The following is a 19,889-nucleotide window of genomic DNA, read 5'->3' as shown; positions in this document are numbered from 1 at the left end:
TTCCCTACTTGCCCAAACACCATGAATTTGGTTTTGCTCAGACTATAAGGTGTTACTTGCTAGTAAGCATCTGCTCCAGAGGAAGTAATTCAGTGCAAGTGTGGATGATGATGAAACACTGTGGTGCCTCTGCTTTCTTGTCTTACGCCAGAGCTCAGCTGCTGCCTGTAAGGGAGAGGCCAAAGGGAACGTGGGCTCCCTGGGATTTCACCGCCATTCCTCCCATCTTCCCTGCAGCATTGGCAGCAGTCTTGGGTCTTCAGGGCTTCCTTTTCAGCTCTCTGGTTTCACTGTTCCCTCTCCTCTGCCTCTCCCTGGGCTGCTGAAGGAGCAACTTGGTCTGGGCTCTTGCTCACTTTCTTCAGGAGGCAAAACTCAGATTGTCCTGATCTGCCACGGAGCCCTAAGCCAGGCTGCAGACAGTTACAAAACCAATTCAGCTCTAGTTGCATCATGAGAGCAAAAATCCTGTTAGCCTGAATCATATCTTTAATGATGCAAACGTAGAACATAAAGCCTAACACGGCAAGGGGCTCCACGGCTCTGTGGAGTTTCTGTCATAGCCTTGAATATTAATATAAGATTGCGTTTTCAGTGAATCTAGGAGGAGTTTGTTTTATTAATGTGCATTTCACTGTCTCCTGCCTTTTTCCAGAGGACAGTGCTATTTTCCTTTGCTATGCAGTTTCTCCTAAGGAAAATGAAATACAGCACAGGGCAAGTTCTGTGACAAATGGTTTCTGGTCTATTTAGGCACCTCTGCCCTCAATTCATTCTTGTGCTTGTTCATGCTGGATCGAAGAAACTGTACCTTTTCACTCTATTTTTGAAGAAGACTACTTCAGGTCACTTGGTATTTTTTATGTCTAAATTTCACAGACCAGGACTAATCCATATAATCAGGTTTTGGCTTGTCAATTTTAAACACATTTAAAAATTAATTTTAAAATGTAAGTGTCTTCAAATTAACTTTGGCAAACCATTTATTGTTCAACTTCCCAGCATTGCTTTGGCTGTGTCAGAGAAGTCCTGAAATTAACAGGTCTGGAATCTGTGAAGGACATGAAGTCCTTCACGAGCAGACTAGCTTCTTGTAGTTATTATTATAATATCTTCCTATTATATACTTGTTAGCACTTAAAATTTTATGTCCTGTCAGAAAGGTTGTGTTGTCATTTTAACCTTCTGGAAACTGGACTGAGATTGAATTGAAAATGACACACTCTTTTTCCTCACAGCCTCTCACATTTTTTGCTATACATGGGTGATTATTCTAGAAGAAAACTTGTATTTTTAAACACAGAACTTTGACTTGACCAGATAATTTTGATGCTGATCAGTTATTACAACAACAATGTAAACAAACTTTTCCTTTGCTTTCCAGAATAAAAAGTAACTCAATTTCCCCTCTGTTTCCATTTTTATATTCTTTTATCTAGTTTGAAGAAAACATTCTGGATGCTTGCCTGTTCCTGATGGACAAGGCAGAACTGGAGCTCTCTGGTCGCGGAAACCCAATCAAAATCTGCCGTGTTGCTTCTGCAGTGGTATGTAATTGATGCCTAATATGTGTCAGAAGCGACTCATAAATCAAAGCCAGGCTCATTTAACTGGCCCTCATGCCTCTATGTGCTCACTCCAACAGGTGCCAGATCAATTGTCCATTCTGACCTCTGGGGTCTGGCATTTTATTTCACTGCATGAAAGGCGAAATGACACAAAACTGGGAGGAGTGGCTGACATGCCAGAAGGCTGTGCTGCCATACAGCATGCCCTAGACAGGCTGGAGAGCTAAGCAGAGTGAAACCTTATGAAATTCAACAAGGGCAAATGTAGGGTACTGCATCTGGGGAGGAATAACCCCATGAATTAGTACAGGGGGCTGACCTCCTGGAGAGCAGCTCTGTGGAAAGGGACCTGGGAGTCCTGGTGGACAACAGGATGACCATGAGCCAGCAATGTGCCCTGGCGGCCAAGAAGGCAAATCACATCCTGTGGTGTATCAAGAAGAGCGTGGCCAGCAGGTCGAGGGATGCCATCCTTCCCCTCTACTCTGCCCTGTTGAGGCCACATCTGGAGTATTGTGTCCAGTTCTGGGCTCCCCAGTTCAAGAAAGACAGGGAACTGCTGGAGATGGTCCCGCAAAGGGCTACAAAGATGATTAGGGGATTGGAACATCTCTCTTCTGAGGAAAGGCTGAAGGACTTGGATATTTTTAGTCTAGAGAAAAGAAGACCGAGGGGGGATCTTCTTAATGCTTATAAATACTTAAAGGGAGGGTGCCAGGGGGATGGGAACAGTCTTTTTTCAGTGGTGCCCAGTGATAGGACAAGAAGTAACAGGCACAAACTCGAATATAGGAAGTTCCATCTTAACAGGAGGAGGAACAACTTTATTTTGAGGTTGGCAGAGCACTGGCACAGGCTGCCCAGAGAGGTGGTGGAGTCTCCCACTCTGGAGACATTCCAAACCTGCCTGGATGCCATCCTGTGCAACCTGCTGTAGGTGACCCTGCTCTGGGAGAGGGGTTGGACTAGATGATCTCCAGAGGTCCCTTCCAACCCTGACCATTCTGTGATTCTGTAATACTTATGTTGGCTCATCACCTTTTTCCTGAGAACGGTACCTCACTGGTAGGAAAGCCACTTTTAGACGTTGCACTCCAGGCATGATATCATTTCTTGTGACACTGTCCTCACTTTCTGGTAGCTGAGATAACTGAGAAAGCTATTTCTTCCATGGACAGTAAGACGGCATGATGGGTGGAATTTGGGATGAGGAACTGAGAGACTTTATGTGGACTGCAGCACTAACCTCAATGGGGTCCTAAGACACTGCAATGGACGGTGTTACTGTCTGATTTTTGAGCCCTGGATGGCCTAGTCAGGCTGAGAACATATATGCGTGCTACCTTGGCCCCAGAAAAAAACACCATGAGAGCTGTCCTCTTAAACATGGGGTCCACAAAACTTACCACACTCAGAATGGAAGCATGTAAAATAACGAGAAGCAAAGAGTAAGGAGAAAACTCTCTACATCTCTATTCTTTCCAGCTGCTAGGCACCTGGAGTCATGCTGTGGGTGCAAGAGCGGCCCCATCTGTAATATTCAAGATGAAAGACTAATTCAGGATGTGGAAGGCAGAGGCTGAGTCCTCTTCTTTGCCTTATAGAGGTCTGAACTGATGCCTTCTGCTTCCCAGAATGATACTGTAGTCATTGAGCTAGAGGCATTAGATGTTCTTTCAAGTCAGCTACTAAAATACACAGTCCATAAAACATGGCTTCTAGAGATGGATCCTTTAACCCACTTGTTACATTATTTGCCCAGGCTTCCTAGGCTGTAAAAGAATTAGCTCTTTGTCTTAGATGACATTAAAATGGGATCTCCAGCCTCAGTGCCACATGCTGAATATTGCATAGCATCACATTAAATAGAATAGCTTCAGAAGTATTGAGAACACCCCCCCTTTTCTTTCTCTTTTAACCTTTTGGTTAGTTCTTTCACCACAGACATTAGAAATATGTCTTCAGACCTTCAGACAGAAGTAAGAATTGGATGTGGCCTAGTAGACGTAAAGGGTCCCTAGTGCAGGGACCACAGAAGCCCTAATGGCAGAACAGCACAAAGTTCATGAACCCAAAGAGGACTTGGCTATTACTTGGGTTTTGAGCCACTCAATCATTTTAGGGAGGTGGAAAAGTTTACCATTGGAAACCCAGGAGTCAATGGACTTTAGGTCTAATCTGCAGGATTAAGCCATAGCTGGGCAGGAGTTTCAGCCATCTGAAATCTGGACCTCACTAAGAAGTGGCCAAGAGATATTGAAATCCCACTCCTGTTCCTTACCCTCATTCTTGCTCAAGTTGAAATGTGGTAGAGCTGAGGTCATCTGAGAAGGTGGCCCAATGCTGGTGTCCTTTTGAGGCTTCCTGGCATTGCAGAACGGGTAGAGTGGCCCCCTTCTTCCTCTCTTTACAGCCAGAGGAGAGCCTGAAGATCAACACACTGCCCTGCCCTTGAAATGCCTCTTCTCTTGGCATGTTCCCATGACAGGGAGATGGGCACAACCCCTTAACCCTTTGGTTATGACTTTGAATACTTCCTTTACTCAGTCCTAGAGTTCACAGAAAGTGAATTTTCTAATTATAAAACAGTAGTTAATCCAGTCAAAAGCTTCTAAATGAGAGCTGTGATTTATTTGGCTCATGTGTAGCTGTTCCACATTAGCATAATTAAAAGGTACAGAGCGGATGAGCGTTTTGCACAGCCTCAACTGGTTTGGTCCAAATTGCAGCTAGGAGATGTATTGCTCGTTAATGTCTATCAGTATAGCCATTAGTCAGCAAAACTTCTTGCTTTGTGTAATCTTACCAGGGGAAAACTTACACAGCAAATTCCTTCTTGTTTTCATGTGTGCTGGACCAAAGAAATTAGTTTCTACTCTAAAAATAACAGCGGACTCATTCTCCTCTCAATCCATTGTAAATCAGGAGTGATTTTATACAAATCTTTGGACTGATACAGACAGAAAAAACAGATGATATTAGAAAAGAATCCAGCTTAATATTTCTGACGCTTGCTTGTCAGTATATAACTGATCATGTTTATTAAAAATACATAGCAGTAAGCATGTTTAATGTTAATAAAACTTACTAAACTGGCAACATGGATACTCAGTGTGGTGATTTAATTTCACCATTATTTTTAAGTGTCTGACCTTCATTCAAAATTGTTCAGTGATGGAAAATCCATTGCCCTTAGCAAGATTATTCTATTCAGCTCCTACCTTCATAATTAAATATTTCTCTCTTATTTCTAGCCTAAACTTGGCTATATTCAGTCTCTCCCATCCTATCTTTGTCTGATGGATTAAAGAGCTCTTATTTTGTCTCTGGCAGCCCTAATGCTCATTTCCTTTGTCTTCAGATCAACTCCAGGGATGATAATGGTGTGATTGCTGGATCCTGGGACAATACGTACACTTACGGGGTCGCACCTTCAGCCTGGACAGGAAGCGTGGACATTCTCTTGGAGTATTACAGTTCTAAGCAACCTGTGCGATATGGCCAGTGCTGGGTCTTTGCTGGTGTCTTCAACACATGTAGGTATCCATGAGAAAAGCTCTACCTTGCTATGCAATTCTTGCATAACAGAGAGAGCTTTCAGATTAAACTAACTAAAATACTTCCTGGCTCTGTGGTGTTCAGGATTAAATAGTAGGGATACTTAAAAAAACACATGGCTAAAATAGATGCTCTTTAAATAAACCTTTGGCATCTCCTTCAGTTCTGCTGCTCTTCCACACAAATCTGTTAACTGTTTATTCATTCAGTAAAATCTATTCAGTCACTCACAAGGGTAACTTCGGGAGAGAGAAAGTTAGATTTTTGGCACACTCCACATTTCTCTTCGGGAATCTGAGATGAAGAGGGGGTTTGTTATCTAGACCTACAACATGAAACTGTTACCCAGTATGGGATATGTGATGGTGTTTCTATTCCAGAAAGGCCAAGTGTCTACCTACCAAGGATTGTTCCTAGCAAAATTGATGTGCACCTGTCTGCTGAGCACTGTTAACATTTTCTATGGAGTTTGTGAACCAGAACAAGGAGGAAAATTCTGACCTTCTTTATGAGTTGTGTAACTCTATAAAGTTAAGCCTAAACACACCTGCTCAAACTAGAGTTTCAACATTGGAGCAAATGGGGTGTTGCAGGTTATAAAACCCAGTAGGAAAGAAGTGTTGGATTACTCCCATTTTTTTACTGTCCAGCAGTTGCTAACAGCAGCATCCCAGATGGACACTACTAATACACTGGAACACACTGCAGTGTATTAGCAGTCAAGGAAGACTCTGTGAGTGCAAGAAATGTGCATTACACAGATAATGGGGACCAGATATTGGAAGCAATGCTTATGTCAAGTGACATAGCAGTCAGTCAAGTCATTCCTGTGCTTATGGCACTGGCCAATAAAAGAAGCTGAACAGAAACTAGAAGTGTCTTTCTTAAGTGCAGACGATCTTCCTCAGAGGCACTTACAATATATGCATTTAAGTATCAAACTGGGGGGGACCATATCAGTTTAGGACCAGAGGGACACAATGGGTATTTCTGCAGGCTTAGAGCCTACTTTTTATCAAGTAATTTCAGCCACAGCTGAAGGTCTAAGATTTCATCCTTGTATTTAAGACATGAAAAGGAAATTACAGAAAAACGCTCTGTGAAACCTTTTGCTTTTTTGTCTGACTCAATACTATCACGTGGAGGAAGTGCTCAGCAAGACACTTTCCATCATTTCTCAGCAGTCCTGGATAACCAGGGAGGTCCCAGTTGACGAGAGGTTAGTAAATGTGATGCCCGTCCACAAGAAGGTCCAGAAGGAGGATCCAGGGAACTATAGGCCTGTCAGTCTGACCTCAGTGCCGGGGAAGGTTATGGAACAGATCATCTTGAGTGCCGCTACATGGCACATGCAGGACAACCAGGTGATCAGGCTCAGTCATCATAGGTTTATGAAAGGCAGGTCCTGCTTGACAAACCTGACCTCCTTCTATGACAGGGTGACCTGCTTAGTGGATGAGGGAAAGGCCGTGCATGTTGTTTACCTGGACTTTAGTAAAGCCTTTGACACTGTTTCCCACAGCATTTTCCTGGCGAAATTGGCCACTCATGGCTTGGATGGGTGTATTCTTCACTGGGTAAAAAAGTGGCTGGAAGGCTGGGCCCAAAACTTTGTGGTGAATGGAGTTAAATCCAGTTGGTGGCTGGTCACAGGGGGTATTCCCCAGGCCTCAGTACTGGGGACAGTTCTCTTTAATATCTTTATCAATGACCTGGATGAGGGAATTGAGTGCACCCTCAGTAAGTTTGCAGATGACCCCAAGTTAGGTGGGAGTGTCGATGTGTTTGAGGGTAGGAGGGCTCTACAGGGGGATCTGGACAGGCTGGATGGATGTGCCGAGGCCAATGGTATGAGATTCAACAAGGCCAAGTGCCGGGTCCTGCACTTGGGTCACAACAACCCCATGCAGCACTACAGGCTTGGGGAAGAGTGGCTGGAAAGGCTGCCTGGCAGAAAAGGACCTGTGGGTATTGGTCGACAGTTGGCTGAATACGAGCCAGCAGTGTGCCCAGGTGGTCAAGAAGGCCCATGGCATCCTGGCCAGTATCAGGAACACTGTGGTGTGCAGGACGAGGGCAGTGATTGTCCCCCTGTACTCAGCACTGGTGAGGCTGCACCTTGAATACCACATTCAGTTTTGGGCCCCTCAGTACAAGAAAGACATTGAGATTCTGGAGCGAGTCCAGAGAAGGGCAATGAAGCTCATGAGGGGTCTGGAGAAGTGTTATGAGGAGCAGCTGAGGGAAGTGGGGTTGTTTAGCCTGGAGAAAAGGAGGCTGAGGGAAGACCTTATTACTCTCTACAGCTACCTGAAAGGAGGTTGTAGCGAGGTGGGGGTTGGTCTCTTCTCCCAAGTAACAAGTGATGGGACAAGAGGAAATAGCCTCAAGTTATGCCAGGGGAGGTTTAGAATGGCTATTAGAAAAAAATTGTTCACCAAAAGGGTTATCAACCATTGGAACAGATAGCCCAGGGAAGTGACTGCATCGCCATCCCTGGAGGTATTTAAAAGACAGGTAGACGTGGTGCTTAGCGACATGGTTTCGTGATGATTTTGGCAGTGTTAAGTTAATGGTTGGACTCAATGATCCTAAAGGTCCTTTCCAACCCAGACAATTCTATGATCTTACGTTGCCGTCTGAGCAAATAGCATTATACTTCTCTTTACATTATACTTCTATCAAAAAGGAAGGATATTAATCACCCATCTTCGGCAGCAAACATAGCAATTGAATAATTAATGTCAAGTTAGAAGACTGGTTCTTCACCCCCGGGCAGCGGTGGACATCTCTGCGTTTTCACGTTATTTTTGGCTGTTCTGTATGTGTATGTTTCAGTTTGTACATAATTTTCCTCCAGTCTGGATAATTGAATTTCGTAACTCATTTTGGCTACCTGAAGTAGTTCAAAAGCTATTCAAAACAGTAAGGACCTAGGAAATAAATCTGCCTTCTGACCACCTAGCCTTCTGTTGGCACACGCTTCTCACAGCTGCGTTGATGGATGCAGTTTCATGTTTCTCTGCTTCCGTTTCATGTATCTGGAGACGTTCCTGTTTTGATTTGGGGAGGTGCTGGCAGGTACTCTGTCCTTTGAGAAATGAAATGGTTCATTTTATTCCTAATGCAGTGAGATAATGAGCAATCACGCAAACCCAAAGAACCTGAGAGGCATCTACTTCCTTCACTGCCTGAAGTCGCATGGTCTGTACTTGATTATCCTCAGCCTCTGCACAGTGCAATGGGTTTGAAGAGGCTCTTGTGAATGTTTCCTATGGTTGCAATTTCTTGCAGAGGCTTCCATGGGCCACTTTGTCTTCTTTGCCCATTGCCTTATCTGGAATTCTATAGATCACAGACACACACACCAGTTCTCCTACTTTCCCCCCACACTAGCCTCGAATCACTGCTTCACAGTGTTTTGCCTGCAGGCCACTGTGAAACTGAGGCGATGCAGCAGAGGCCTGGAGCCTGCTGTGTTAGATGGAGAGGCGTATTTATCTGGGGCAAAACTAGACTCGGTTTGCTGACTAAGTTAGTCAAGTCAGAGACCTGCCATTTTGTATGGCAAGCATTGCTGAAGCATTAAGTTTGTTGAGCATTATGAAACAAAAATGTTGTCCAGTGGCTGATCTGATATGTAGCCACTGACGCTTCCAGCTGCTGACCACTGCAGAGAAAGGACAGAAAAGTCTGAACAGCTGTGTGCAACTAAAAGGGCTGTTTTGAGCTGATTTTGAGTATTTCTCAGCTGACAATGTTTTATTGTGACCAGTCCAGCTTTCCAAGGTTACTATATTGTAGACTCTGGATAGTCATCCGTTAAAAATGCTAAAACATTCTGAAAAATGGTCATTAATCTTGAAATTGTCAGACAAATTATTTTCAATGAGCCCTGATGGCTCATGTGCTGGAAGCCTGGGAGGGCACTTGAATTAAGTTTAATCAATAGGTACATATGGTATTGGATGCATCCAGGTAATTTGTCATCCAGGAACTTGAAATGAATGTGCAGTGTTACACTTTATTGGGAATCACAGTAGTGACACTAATGAATATACAAAACCCAGCAGTAGAAACAAGGTCCATTCAACATTGCAGCATCAGAACTATTTGTAAGTAGGATTTTTAATAAAAATTATTTCCTTTAAAAAAAAAAAACCAACCCAAACCAAAACAAAAGCCCAAACCCCTCTGTTTTCTGCAGAACGATGTTGGCTCTTAAACTAGAAAACAGGAACTTTTTTTGGCTGAGGCACAAGTTCTTTCATCTGGAGACGCTGAGATGATGCGCCACCCTGCAGCCCCTCTCCCCCCTTGGGGCTGTGCTCCATGTCTATGAGCTCAGGTGCACCACAAACATAGAGGCCTAATGATGCACTACTGCAGAAGAGAAAGCTCTGGGGAGATCTTATTGCAGCATTCCAGTACCTAAAGGGGGCCTACAGGAGAGCTGGGGAAGGACTTTTTACTAGGTCATGTAGTGACAGGACGAGGGGGAATGGATATAAACTGGAAGAGGGCAGGTTTAGATTAAATATTAGGAAGAAGTTTTTCACTTTGAGGGTTGTAAGGCACTGGAACAGGTTGCCTACAGAGGTTGTTGAGGCCACATCCCTGGAGGTGTTCAAGGCCAGGCTGGACGTGGCCTTGGGCAACCTGGTCTAGTCGGAGGTCTCCGTGCCCGTGGCATGGGGGTTGGACTCGATGATCTTCAAGGTCCTTTCCAACCTAAACCATTCTATGATTCTATGATTTCCACATTTCCCAAATTTACCACTTGTCAAATGGGAAGAAGAGCCATCAGTGCTACGTTGTGATGATCTGAGAATTAGGGGTAGGAGCTTTTTTTTTTTTTTGATCCTCCTTTTAAGATCCTTTATTGGAAGGGACTATTGACTCCAAAATACTATTACTTAGCAATCAATACAAATTATGTAATGCATTTTGTTCAGACTCTCTAACTCTGACATTTCACTTGCAAATAATGCAGCTTTTCCCCTTGTTAGCGATAGTTTTCTGCTTTATTCTTTGTGTTCTCCAGATCCTTTCTGACAGCAGATGTCAAACAAGAAAACTCCAAATTAACCAGAAGGAGATACTTTCTATTAATTTTCTTTTTAGCACAGACTCATGATTCTCCTGGGTTACTGACACTAGGAGACCTAATATATTTTGTGTTTCTTGCAAGCTCAAACTTATTTTTCTTTACACCATGTTTGGTCATGCAGTTGACCCACTGCACCCAGATTTGCCCTTTAAAGCTGCAGCGTGTTCACTATGCAAGACTATTCTAAAACTATCGGTAATCAGCTGCTTAGGTTATAACCATTGTACCATTACACTTGAATGCTCATCATTTTGGGACCAAATGAAATATTAAACATATTCTATATAAAGACGGATAGGAGAAATTATTTGGGTTGATTTGACTGAGTTTTCCCATTTTATTCTAGTTATTAATAGTTGCTCTCTACTCCTCCTGTCATCTACACTCTTCATATTTGTCTTTCTCGTCACACTTCTCTCTTTTCCACAGTTCTGAGGTGCTTGGGGATACCTGCAAGACTCATTACCAACTATTCTTCTGCCCATGATAACAATGCCAATTTACAGTTGGACTTCTTTCTGGATGACGAAGGGAAAGTGGACACCAAAATTACAAAAGACTCTATCTGGTGAGTTCTCCTGGAAAATGCCTTTAATGTGTCAACTCTGTAAGTAGTAAAAAACATGACAGCACTGCCTGTGGTTTATTTATTTCTCTGTGCATTAAAGAACACTGCTAGCTTGTGTAAAACAGAATGAATGGATTGTTAGTAGGCTGACTAATATGAAGTGCTTGTCACGTAAGGAGACAAACCCTAGGGGATCCCACAACTGATGTTACCATACAGTGCACATTTAAGCAGACTGGAGGACAGCTGGAAATGGTTTGTGGTCCTTAGGGCCCGGCCATTTCTCAAAATGGAAAGGGGTAGGCTGGGCACTTCCATCAGTCTGGAGCTAGGCTCAAAGGCATACCTCAATATCTATGTAAAAACACCCTTCTTCTTCTGCTTCTGCCAAGTTCCCATATTTGTAGGCCGGTTTTACATTGTATACATACAGTCACTGTCACAAATAGGTACTTTCCAAAATAAATCTAATTCAGCTGAAAAACAAACAAGCTGAGAAACAAGTTACTGAAATGCTATCGCCAGATTTGTAAAAAGAAAACTCCCCAGGAACAAGAAATGGAGTCTACCTACTCTTTTGGAGAAGACAGTTCTCTAAGTTGCTCCCTGAACTCTTACTGTCTCCTGTCTGAGAGGAGAAATGTAGCATATATTGATTATATGCTCTGTTCCTTACAAATTATGTGTGGGTTATTTGGCCTCAAGCTTTTCCTCCTCTGAGTGAAGCAGTGAATGTGACCTCTGTATTCCTATACTCAGGAGATAGTTGTCCTATTCAGTGTTAATATACCTGATTTCTGTCAATGATAGCATCAACTCATCAGCATAGTTGCTCATCAGCATGTTTCATTAACAGCACTGTCTCTGGAAGTCTTTATATTAAAACTGAAATAAACCCACTCTGTGGTGGAGGAAACAACTGAACCTGTTGGGGTAACCTCTTTTATGCACTTTCCATAATCTGCTACCAAGAGCGAATCTAAGGAAAACAATTAGGTTCATTTACATCTGAAGCTTGTATCACAACATCACAGAATAGCTGAGACTGGAAAGGACCCCTGGAAGTCATCCAACTCCCCTGCCTAATGCAGGGTCAGCTAGAGTAGGTTGCTCAGGGCTGAGTCCAGTTGGGTTTTGAATATCCCCCAGGATGGACACTCCACACAACCTCTCTGGGAAATTTGTGCTAGTGCTCAACCACTCTCATAGTAAAAAAGTGTTTCCTGATGTTCAGAGGGAATTTCCTGGTTTTCAGTTTGTGCCCATTGCTTCTTGTCCTGTTATTTAGAACCACTGAGAAGAGTCTTGCTCTGTCTTCTTCCCTCCGGTTCCCTAACCAGGCATTTATACACATGGATAAGATCCTATTGAGCCTTCCATCTCCAGGCTGAACAGGCCCAGCTCTTTCAGCCTCTCTTCATGTACAACTTCTGGTGCATCAGCCATTCCTTCCAGTTTACCATATCAGGAAACTTGCTGAGGGCATAATAGGTCTCGTCATCCAGGTCATTAATTAAAATGATGAACAGTATTGGACCCAGTATTGACCCCTGGGGTACACAACTAGTGGCTAGGCTCCAGCTGGAGTTCACACCACTGATCACAACCCTCTAATCTCAGCAGCTCAGCCAGTTTTCAATACACGTTACTGTCCACTTATCTAGTCTATACTTCAATGGTTTATCCATGAGGATGTTCTGGGAGATGGTGCTAAAATCAAAAGAGAAAACAAGCCCCACGCACCGGTCTGCCCTTGCCCACTCAGTCATTCATTTCATCAGAGAAACTATCAAGTTGGTCAGGCATGGCTGGCCCCTTGCAAATCCATGCTGACTACTGCCAATCACCTTGTCCTTAATATGTTTGGAAATGTTTGTGAGAAGAAACCTTCCCGGGGATCAAGGTGAGGCTGACAAGTTTGTAGTTCCCTGGGTACTCCTTCTTCTCTTTCTTCAAGAAAGGAGTGATACCTGCTTTCTTCCAGTCCTCACGAACTTCACCCAGTCTCCATGACCTTTCAAAGATAGATACAAGTGGTCTCACAGTGACATTGGACAAATCCCTTAGCACTTTTGGGTATATCCCATCAGATCCATTGGACTTCTGTGTGTCCAGTTTGTTTATATATTCTTTGACTTGTTTCTCCTCTGCAAATGGTAAATTTTCATTACTCCAAACTTCCACAATGGTGTCAGGATCTGTGATTCCTGAAGGAAAATCTTAGCAGTAAAAAACAAGGCAAAGACAACATTGAATACTTTGGCCTTTTCTTACTCCTTGGTCACCAGCTCTCCTGCCCCATTCAGCAGCAGACCCATGTTTTCCATAGTCTCACTTTTGATACTGATGTACTTGCCTTTCTTATTGCTCTTCACATCCCTTGACATACTCTGTTTGACTGGGGCTTTGGCTCTCCTAAACCTGTCCCTGCATACTCAGGCGGTGTCTGTGTATTCCTCCTGATCACCTGTCCCTGCTTCCACCTTTTGTGCACTTTTTTTTAATATTTGAGTTTAGTTAGGGCCACCTTGTTCACTGTCCTGGTTGCGGCAAGGATGGGGGTTAATTTCCCCCAGGAGCCGGCAGTGGGCGGGTATTCCATCCCAGGTGACCCATGCTTGGGCTATAAGAGGCGCTAGCCGGGGAGGGGAGAGTAGTTGCCATGTGGGGGAAGCTGTGGCAGTGTGGGTCCTGTCGGTGTGCTTTGTGGCGGTACTGTAATCGCATCTTCATATCCCTTTATCGGTGTTACTGTTTTGTTTTCATCTTCCCTTTTGCTGTTCTGTTAAATTGCACTATTTTAACCCATGAGTTTTTCCCTGTTGATTTTTTTACCCACGGCTGTGGGAGTGGAGCGAGCGGCTGCATGGTTCTTTGTTGCTGGCTGAGGCCAAACCACGAGGTTCACTAAACGGGCCTTGCTCCACTTTTTGTTCACTTCCTGCACATAGGGATGGACCATTCTTAAGCTTGGAGGAGGTGACCCTTGAAAAACAACCAGCTCTTCTAGACCCATCTTCTGTCCAGAAGCGCTTCCCATGGGATTCTTCACAGAAGGCCTTAAACAGGCCAAAGCCTACTCTCCTGAAGTCCAGGGTTGTGGTCCTGCTATTTGCTTTGTTCACTCCTGTTAGAATCCTTGGGGAGGGTCCCAGTTTGCTAAGCTGCATCTGGTCTGTGTGGCAGCAGGACCTCAGTATGTCTCATGGTGCTGGTCCTTCTACAGCTCACAGAGCTGTGAAGGAACAGTCACCCTTCTGAAATTTCCTTTGCCTATAAGTTATGTGAAACAAGAGCCAGAGTCTGTCCACCCCACTGCTCAGTCCATAGATACCCAGTAATGGATTATTGCATTGCTTCAGACCTGTCAGTGTCTCATCTCTTCTTCCTCTTCCCTTCTCTTAACCTGATCCATGAAACAACTCTCACCTGCTTTTGATATTTCCTTTTACTTCCTTACTTCTCTGCTTCCCAGGTGTTTCTCAAGACTTTTTAGTTCAGTCCTGGGTTTTTTTGCATTTTTTTGGGGCAGGGCTGGATCATCACCTCCACTGAAATCCATATGCTTCACACCATCCTCCTGTCTTACCTTTGGGGTTTTTTTTGGCTTGATTACTTTTCAAACTGCCTTGTTGATCCTTTTATTTTCCTGGTGCATTTATTAGTACATGGTGCACATAACCCTTTGGGCATGACTTAATATATTACACACCTCTCTTCATTTCTCCTCTGTGTCCTTTCTCTTCATTACTTTGTAACACTCCATGGTAGCCCACATGCCGACTTTAAATGGCTTGTCTCTTAACCCTGACTTTATTTTTAATGTTTCTTTTATTTCTTTTCTTTTTTTTTTTTAGAGGACAAGATCAAGATATTTATAATGATTTTTTTAAATGTGTTTCTCACTTTTACTTATAATGTCCTGAAGACTGGAAGCAAAGCTCTTTTTCTTTATTAATATATCATTTCTATTGCCTTGTACTGCTGGAGCTGATCTGTCTTCAGGTTTTAAATACTCTCAGACTTCAGGGATACTTGGAGCCAGGATTTTTAGTCCAATCAATCTCCGAGTGTGGGGCTCCCTCTGAATGTTATCTGACATTTATTTATTTTTATTAAAGATCATCTTCTCCCTCAGGATAGGAAACAACAACAACACACATATACAAAATAACACAGACTTTACAAAAAGTTACTTTTATAAAGTTGGCCGGATTTGGGCTCATCAGTGCTGCCTCTGCCCCCCAACTTTGTTCTCCTTGTCCTTCTTAACGATGATATAAAGACACTTAAAGAATATTTCTCTTGGATGGGAATCAAGACTCACTCCTACTGTGAGGTCCAAGCAGACCGATGTCAGTACCTCAGCAGAAACTTGCTCAAAGTCACCCAGCCCCGTGAGGGTTCATTCATGTCCAGGCCCATGGAGAAAGCCCTTCTGAGAACTATGCTCTCCCATTCACTTCCAGCTCACCTTTCTCTAATTTCTCACTAAGGTTATCAGTGCCTCCCTCAACCCCAATGCCTGAGCTTATTAGCTAATGAAAGGGCAGCAGCTGTTTCCAGCATGTGCCTGTCTCATAAGCAATATGAAGTACCCTTCTTAAATTGTCTTCCAGGCATAAAACCCACCTGGTCATCTTTTATTAATTTCCCCATTGCTTTGTTTAGTCTATTCGTAATTATCTCTGTAAATATTTAATGGTCACTACATTGATCTGTGTAGCCACTCTTGCTTTCTTTAATGTCTCAGGCTTGCTGTAGAATACAAGAACTACAGAATCAGTTTAACAAATTAGGCTGTGAAGCCAGCTCCTCGGCTGTGCCTGCTTCTACCAGAGGGAAGATTCTGCTGCATTTTGGAGAGGCAAATGTTCCCCTCATCCTCCTTTCCTTAATGCTCATGTGCTTTACAAGCAATGTCTTTCTGCCCATTCGCATTCAATATCCTTAAGCGTATTTGTTATTTGCATGGCAGCTGACCTAAAGAAATTGCTGTCCTGTTGCGCCCAACACAATGCCAATAGAAACCAGTAAGAAAAGTCATGTCCCCTAGGATGAATATAGCAAAATATAGAAATATCTGCATTATCTAATTACAAAATTGATGCAGAGATGCCATTTTCCGCACTGTTATCCCCTCCTTGGTTTTATCATCCTTCCCTCCTGCCTGCTCTTCAGGTTCTTCCTTCACGACACATCTGAGTTTGATTCAAAGTGAACCAGTGAAGGTTTCAGGGCAGAGATTGTCTCTCTCACATGTTGACATAACAGTTTTCAAAAACCCATCTTCCACTAAGTACGTCCCCGATCTTTGGTAGCCCTCAGCAAAGCTCTGCAAGCATGATTCAGCATTGACTACTCTCAGCAGCATCAAAAATTCTCTGAGTGTGCGTCATTTTCCTTGAATAATTCTTTTTTCTGTAGTGCTGCTTCATTAACTCTCCTAACTGACAAGTTTTACCCTGATCCAAGCTTTCATTTCCACTTTGAAATGTCTTGTTAGACAAGCCTCAGATCCTCCCAACTCTGTGCCATGGCTGGTTTTCACCTATTATTAATGAAATGGTCAGAGTTTAACAATCCCCATTTTGCTTGCTAATATCATTGCATGTATGAGGGGCTGTATCAGCAGCTACACAGATGTAATTTTATTCATATCTGCTGTAGAATATGTATAAATTGCAAGCAAAATCACCCTTTTCTCTATCCCTTTCTTCCTTTTTTTTTTTTTTTGGTAATAACATTCACTTTGCTGGCTTTATTGCAAGACCCTCTTCCTAGATTGTAAATTTTTTTCTTGGTTGTGCTCCCCCTTGAGCACTGGTAGCATTGCAGGAAGTTACAAGATCTGTTTTTCTTTTCTGTTCCTCTTTGAAACATTTTGGGCAGACTGTGGTGGTAGTGCAGTGTTTTCTTTTCGTTTCCTGAGCACCCAGCCATGGGAGGGCATTACAACCCTGAGCCCCTAGATGAACCACTCTCAGAAATTCCCCGTTCAGCACGCTGTCCTGGGCGCTAAAAGCATGACTTGGCCCATAATGTTTGTAGGTGGGTTTTATGGAAAGCTGTATGTTCTAGGAGATCTGACCTCTCTCATTGGCGTGGTACGCTGGGAAGACCTTATAAAGAATCTACAATGAGGATAGTCTTATAAAGCCTATGCAGGGTCTTTTTCTCAACCAATATGGAAACCAGCTAAGCATGTTTGTTTTGAGCCACGAAAACAAAACTACACGCTGTACATTATGGAGTTGATCCTGAAATCTCTTCAGAACAGGTACTAAAGCTTTAGTCTTAATAGTTACGAAGTAGACCGAACTTTGGTGGCTTGAAGAAGATTCAAAGCTTGCTTTAGCAGGCAGACGGAAGTGGAGGTGTCTGGCTGGGACAGCTCTTTATATACCCCAACAATCTCCAAGCATTGCAAAGTTTTCTCAGAGACATTTGCATTCAGAACACAGTAGAGGAATCAAAAAGCTTCTTCAACTTGCAGTCAAGAAACTACAATGAAAGATTGTGGCCTTCAGGTTTTAACAAATATGTACCAAACCTTTAGACCTAAAAATCTGTTCTCTAAAAAGAACCAACATCCTCACCCCTAAATTGGCAAATGTTGTTATTGAAGCAATGGTAAGACATAAATACACAAGTTTGTTTTGGTCTCTATGCTTCTTTCCAAGAATTTAATATTCTGATCTCATTTCTTGTCTAAGGAACTATCATTGCTGGAATGAAGCCTGGATGACCAGACCTGATCTTCCTGTTGGTTTTGGAGGATGGCAGGTTGTTGATGGGACACCCCAAGAAACCAGCGATGGTAATATTGCTTGAAGTCCTCCTTAGCTCTCTTTCCAATGCTTGGGTTATTTGTGGCCAACAATAAGTTGAGCCAGTGACACCATATGGCCAGTGACAACTTCTTGCACCAGATAGCCACACTCACCTGTTCTCAGGGCCTTCTCCTGATTTGTTTTAAGCTGTGAAATAAATCTGTCCTTATTATAACACTGCTTGTGATGCATGTGCACAAAATCCTGCATGAGAAAGGCCCTGCTTGGTACAGAAGAGGTGAGTCCTGTTGCCAAAAGATGGCTTTTAAAATTTTAGAGAACCTACAGAGGAGCCCGATCAAATTAATTCTCTCTCATTATCTGTCAGCCAGTTTCTCCACCCAAAAGTAAACTTCCTGAGCAGGTGGTAGGCAGGAGAGAAAAAGTGAAATAGCCACTGCTATTTCTTCCCAGTCCTTAATTTTCCAGTTCTTAAAAGATATTATTAGCAAATTTGCAGTGAGATCTTTCTCACCCTGTGGTATAACTAAGCGCTCCCAAAATTATCTGTTTTAAGTAAAACCAGATTTAACTGCATTTCAAGCACTTGAGGCTTACAGAGACTTAAGGTACCAAACTGTTATGTTGTTTCAGACTTGAGTCTGTGTAGTTTAGATGGCTGGCAACAGAAATTAAACTTTTAACTTCTTGGTCAGGAGTTCCTGTAAACTATTAAAAGGGTTCACCAAACTGCAAAGTTTCTTTTTCTTTGAGAAAATATAACATTTTGGCATGTTTTTAAATTCATTTAGTCTCTCACTTTATCTGTCTTCTCCCCACAGGTATGTACAGGTGCGGCCCAGCCTCAGTTCAAGCCATTAAACATGGTCATGTTTGCTTCCAATTTGATGCTCCTTTTGTCTATGCTGAGGTACATACCTGAAAATTTTTAGTGCGTTGAGTCATATCAGTGGGACCATAGGTGAGACAGAAGATAGAGCTCCACTGCAATTTATGGACTTAGAAGTTACTTTGCATATACTCCATGTCAAAGAAAAATCTCATAATTATATTTTGACATGCAGGCTAGTAGATGTGATATGGCTGTAATGAATGACAGAGATTTCTCTAATCTCTGCTCACCAATGTAATAAGCAGAATAAGCTGCTCTGGCTCAGATGAAACTTCAGGCTGTGGTCATTTATCCATCCCAGATTCCAGCTGTGCTGGCAAATGACTCACTAGCTCTAGCTGCTCATCTTCACCCCTTGTTAGCTGTTACCTCCTTCTTAGGCTTGCTAGCAAAGCTGCTTGTGTTAAGGTTCTCTTGCTTATTTCAGTCAAAATGGTTACAGTGACTTTAAAGAGGTCTTTGCTCACCATATTCATTTTGGCTGCAGTGGGTCAAGGAGAGCTCATGTGGGTGGTTTGGCTGGCAGATCTGAGAGGGAAATAGCTCCATGACGAGTGAGAGAGCCTGGTCTGGAATTTTAACCTCTTGCACCACCAGAGCTGGTGTGCCCAGAATTGCAGCAGCTGTAGAGCAAGTCTCTCTCTAATTGAATTGTATATAGCTTAGAACAGAAAAGAATAAAGATATTTTGTCTATGAAGCATTCCTGTCTCTATGGCGTAAAGCTTTTTGGTGCAAAGAATGTATAATCATGCTCCCCAAGTCTGAACACTATCTCTATAACCTTCTCAAGTTTACACTGTGTCATTATTGAGCTGCGAATAGTAAAATGCATCTAGTTATCATTGTAACATATGACTAATTTTAAATTAGTCTTCAACAGAAGTAAATTACTTCAACGGAAGTAATTAGTGGGACTTCAAGTCAACATGTCATTGTTTTGAGGGAAGTTAGGCTGGCTTCCCTTCTTTCTACTTCCACATATCTCAATCCTTTTTCATTTAATTTTGTAGGTGAATAGTGATATTGTTTACTCAAGAAGGGAGAAAAATGGAACCCAAGTGATAGAAAAAATTGACACAACCCATGTTGGGCAGTTGATTGTGACCAAGGAAGTTGGGGGTGATGGAATGATGGAGATTACTGAGGAGTACAAGTTCCAAGAAGGTAACCTGAAATGGGGTGGGACAATACTGATGTAGATTTACCTCAGTCAGATCTTGGATGGTGGATTTACAAAACCCTGGCACTGAGGGAGCTTCATGAAAAGCTGCCAAGGTGCCCTCTGGAACTCTTTATTTGTAACTTCATCCCAGAAACACTGCAGACGCCTTGATGAGAGCACAGACTTTGCTACTTAGAAATGCTTTGGACTGAGTAAGTTGCAGTGAAAACAAAGG

General features: G+C 42.9%; 1 protein-coding gene across 1 annotated transcript in view; it reads left to right on the top strand.

Moving 5' to 3' along the window:
* Positions 1-19,889, top strand: part of F13A1 (coagulation factor XIII, A1 polypeptide) — a 60,220-nt gene that overhangs the window by 28,278 nt on the left and 12,053 nt on the right. Inside the window, exons 5-10 of the mRNA XM_009885412.1 lie at positions 1,440-1,547; positions 4,930-5,104; positions 10,666-10,804; positions 17,521-17,624; positions 18,420-18,508; positions 19,503-19,656. Of these exons, the coding sequence (XP_009883714.1) occupies positions 1,440-1,547; positions 4,930-5,104; positions 10,666-10,804; positions 17,521-17,624; positions 18,420-18,508; positions 19,503-19,656 (769 nt within the window). The remainder of the gene's footprint in view (positions 1-1,439; positions 1,548-4,929; positions 5,105-10,665; positions 10,805-17,520; positions 17,625-18,419; positions 18,509-19,502; positions 19,657-19,889) is intronic.

The sequence above is a fragment of the Charadrius vociferus genome, unplaced genomic scaffold (assembly GCF_000708025.1).
Source record: "Charadrius vociferus isolate BGI_N301 unplaced genomic scaffold, ASM70802v2 scaffold375, whole genome shotgun sequence".
Classification (NCBI taxonomy): Eukaryota; Metazoa; Chordata; class Aves; order Charadriiformes; family Charadriidae; genus Charadrius; species Charadrius vociferus.
The sequence above is the reverse complement of the archived record's forward strand: the minus strand, read 5'-3'. Positions and strand labels throughout refer to the sequence as shown.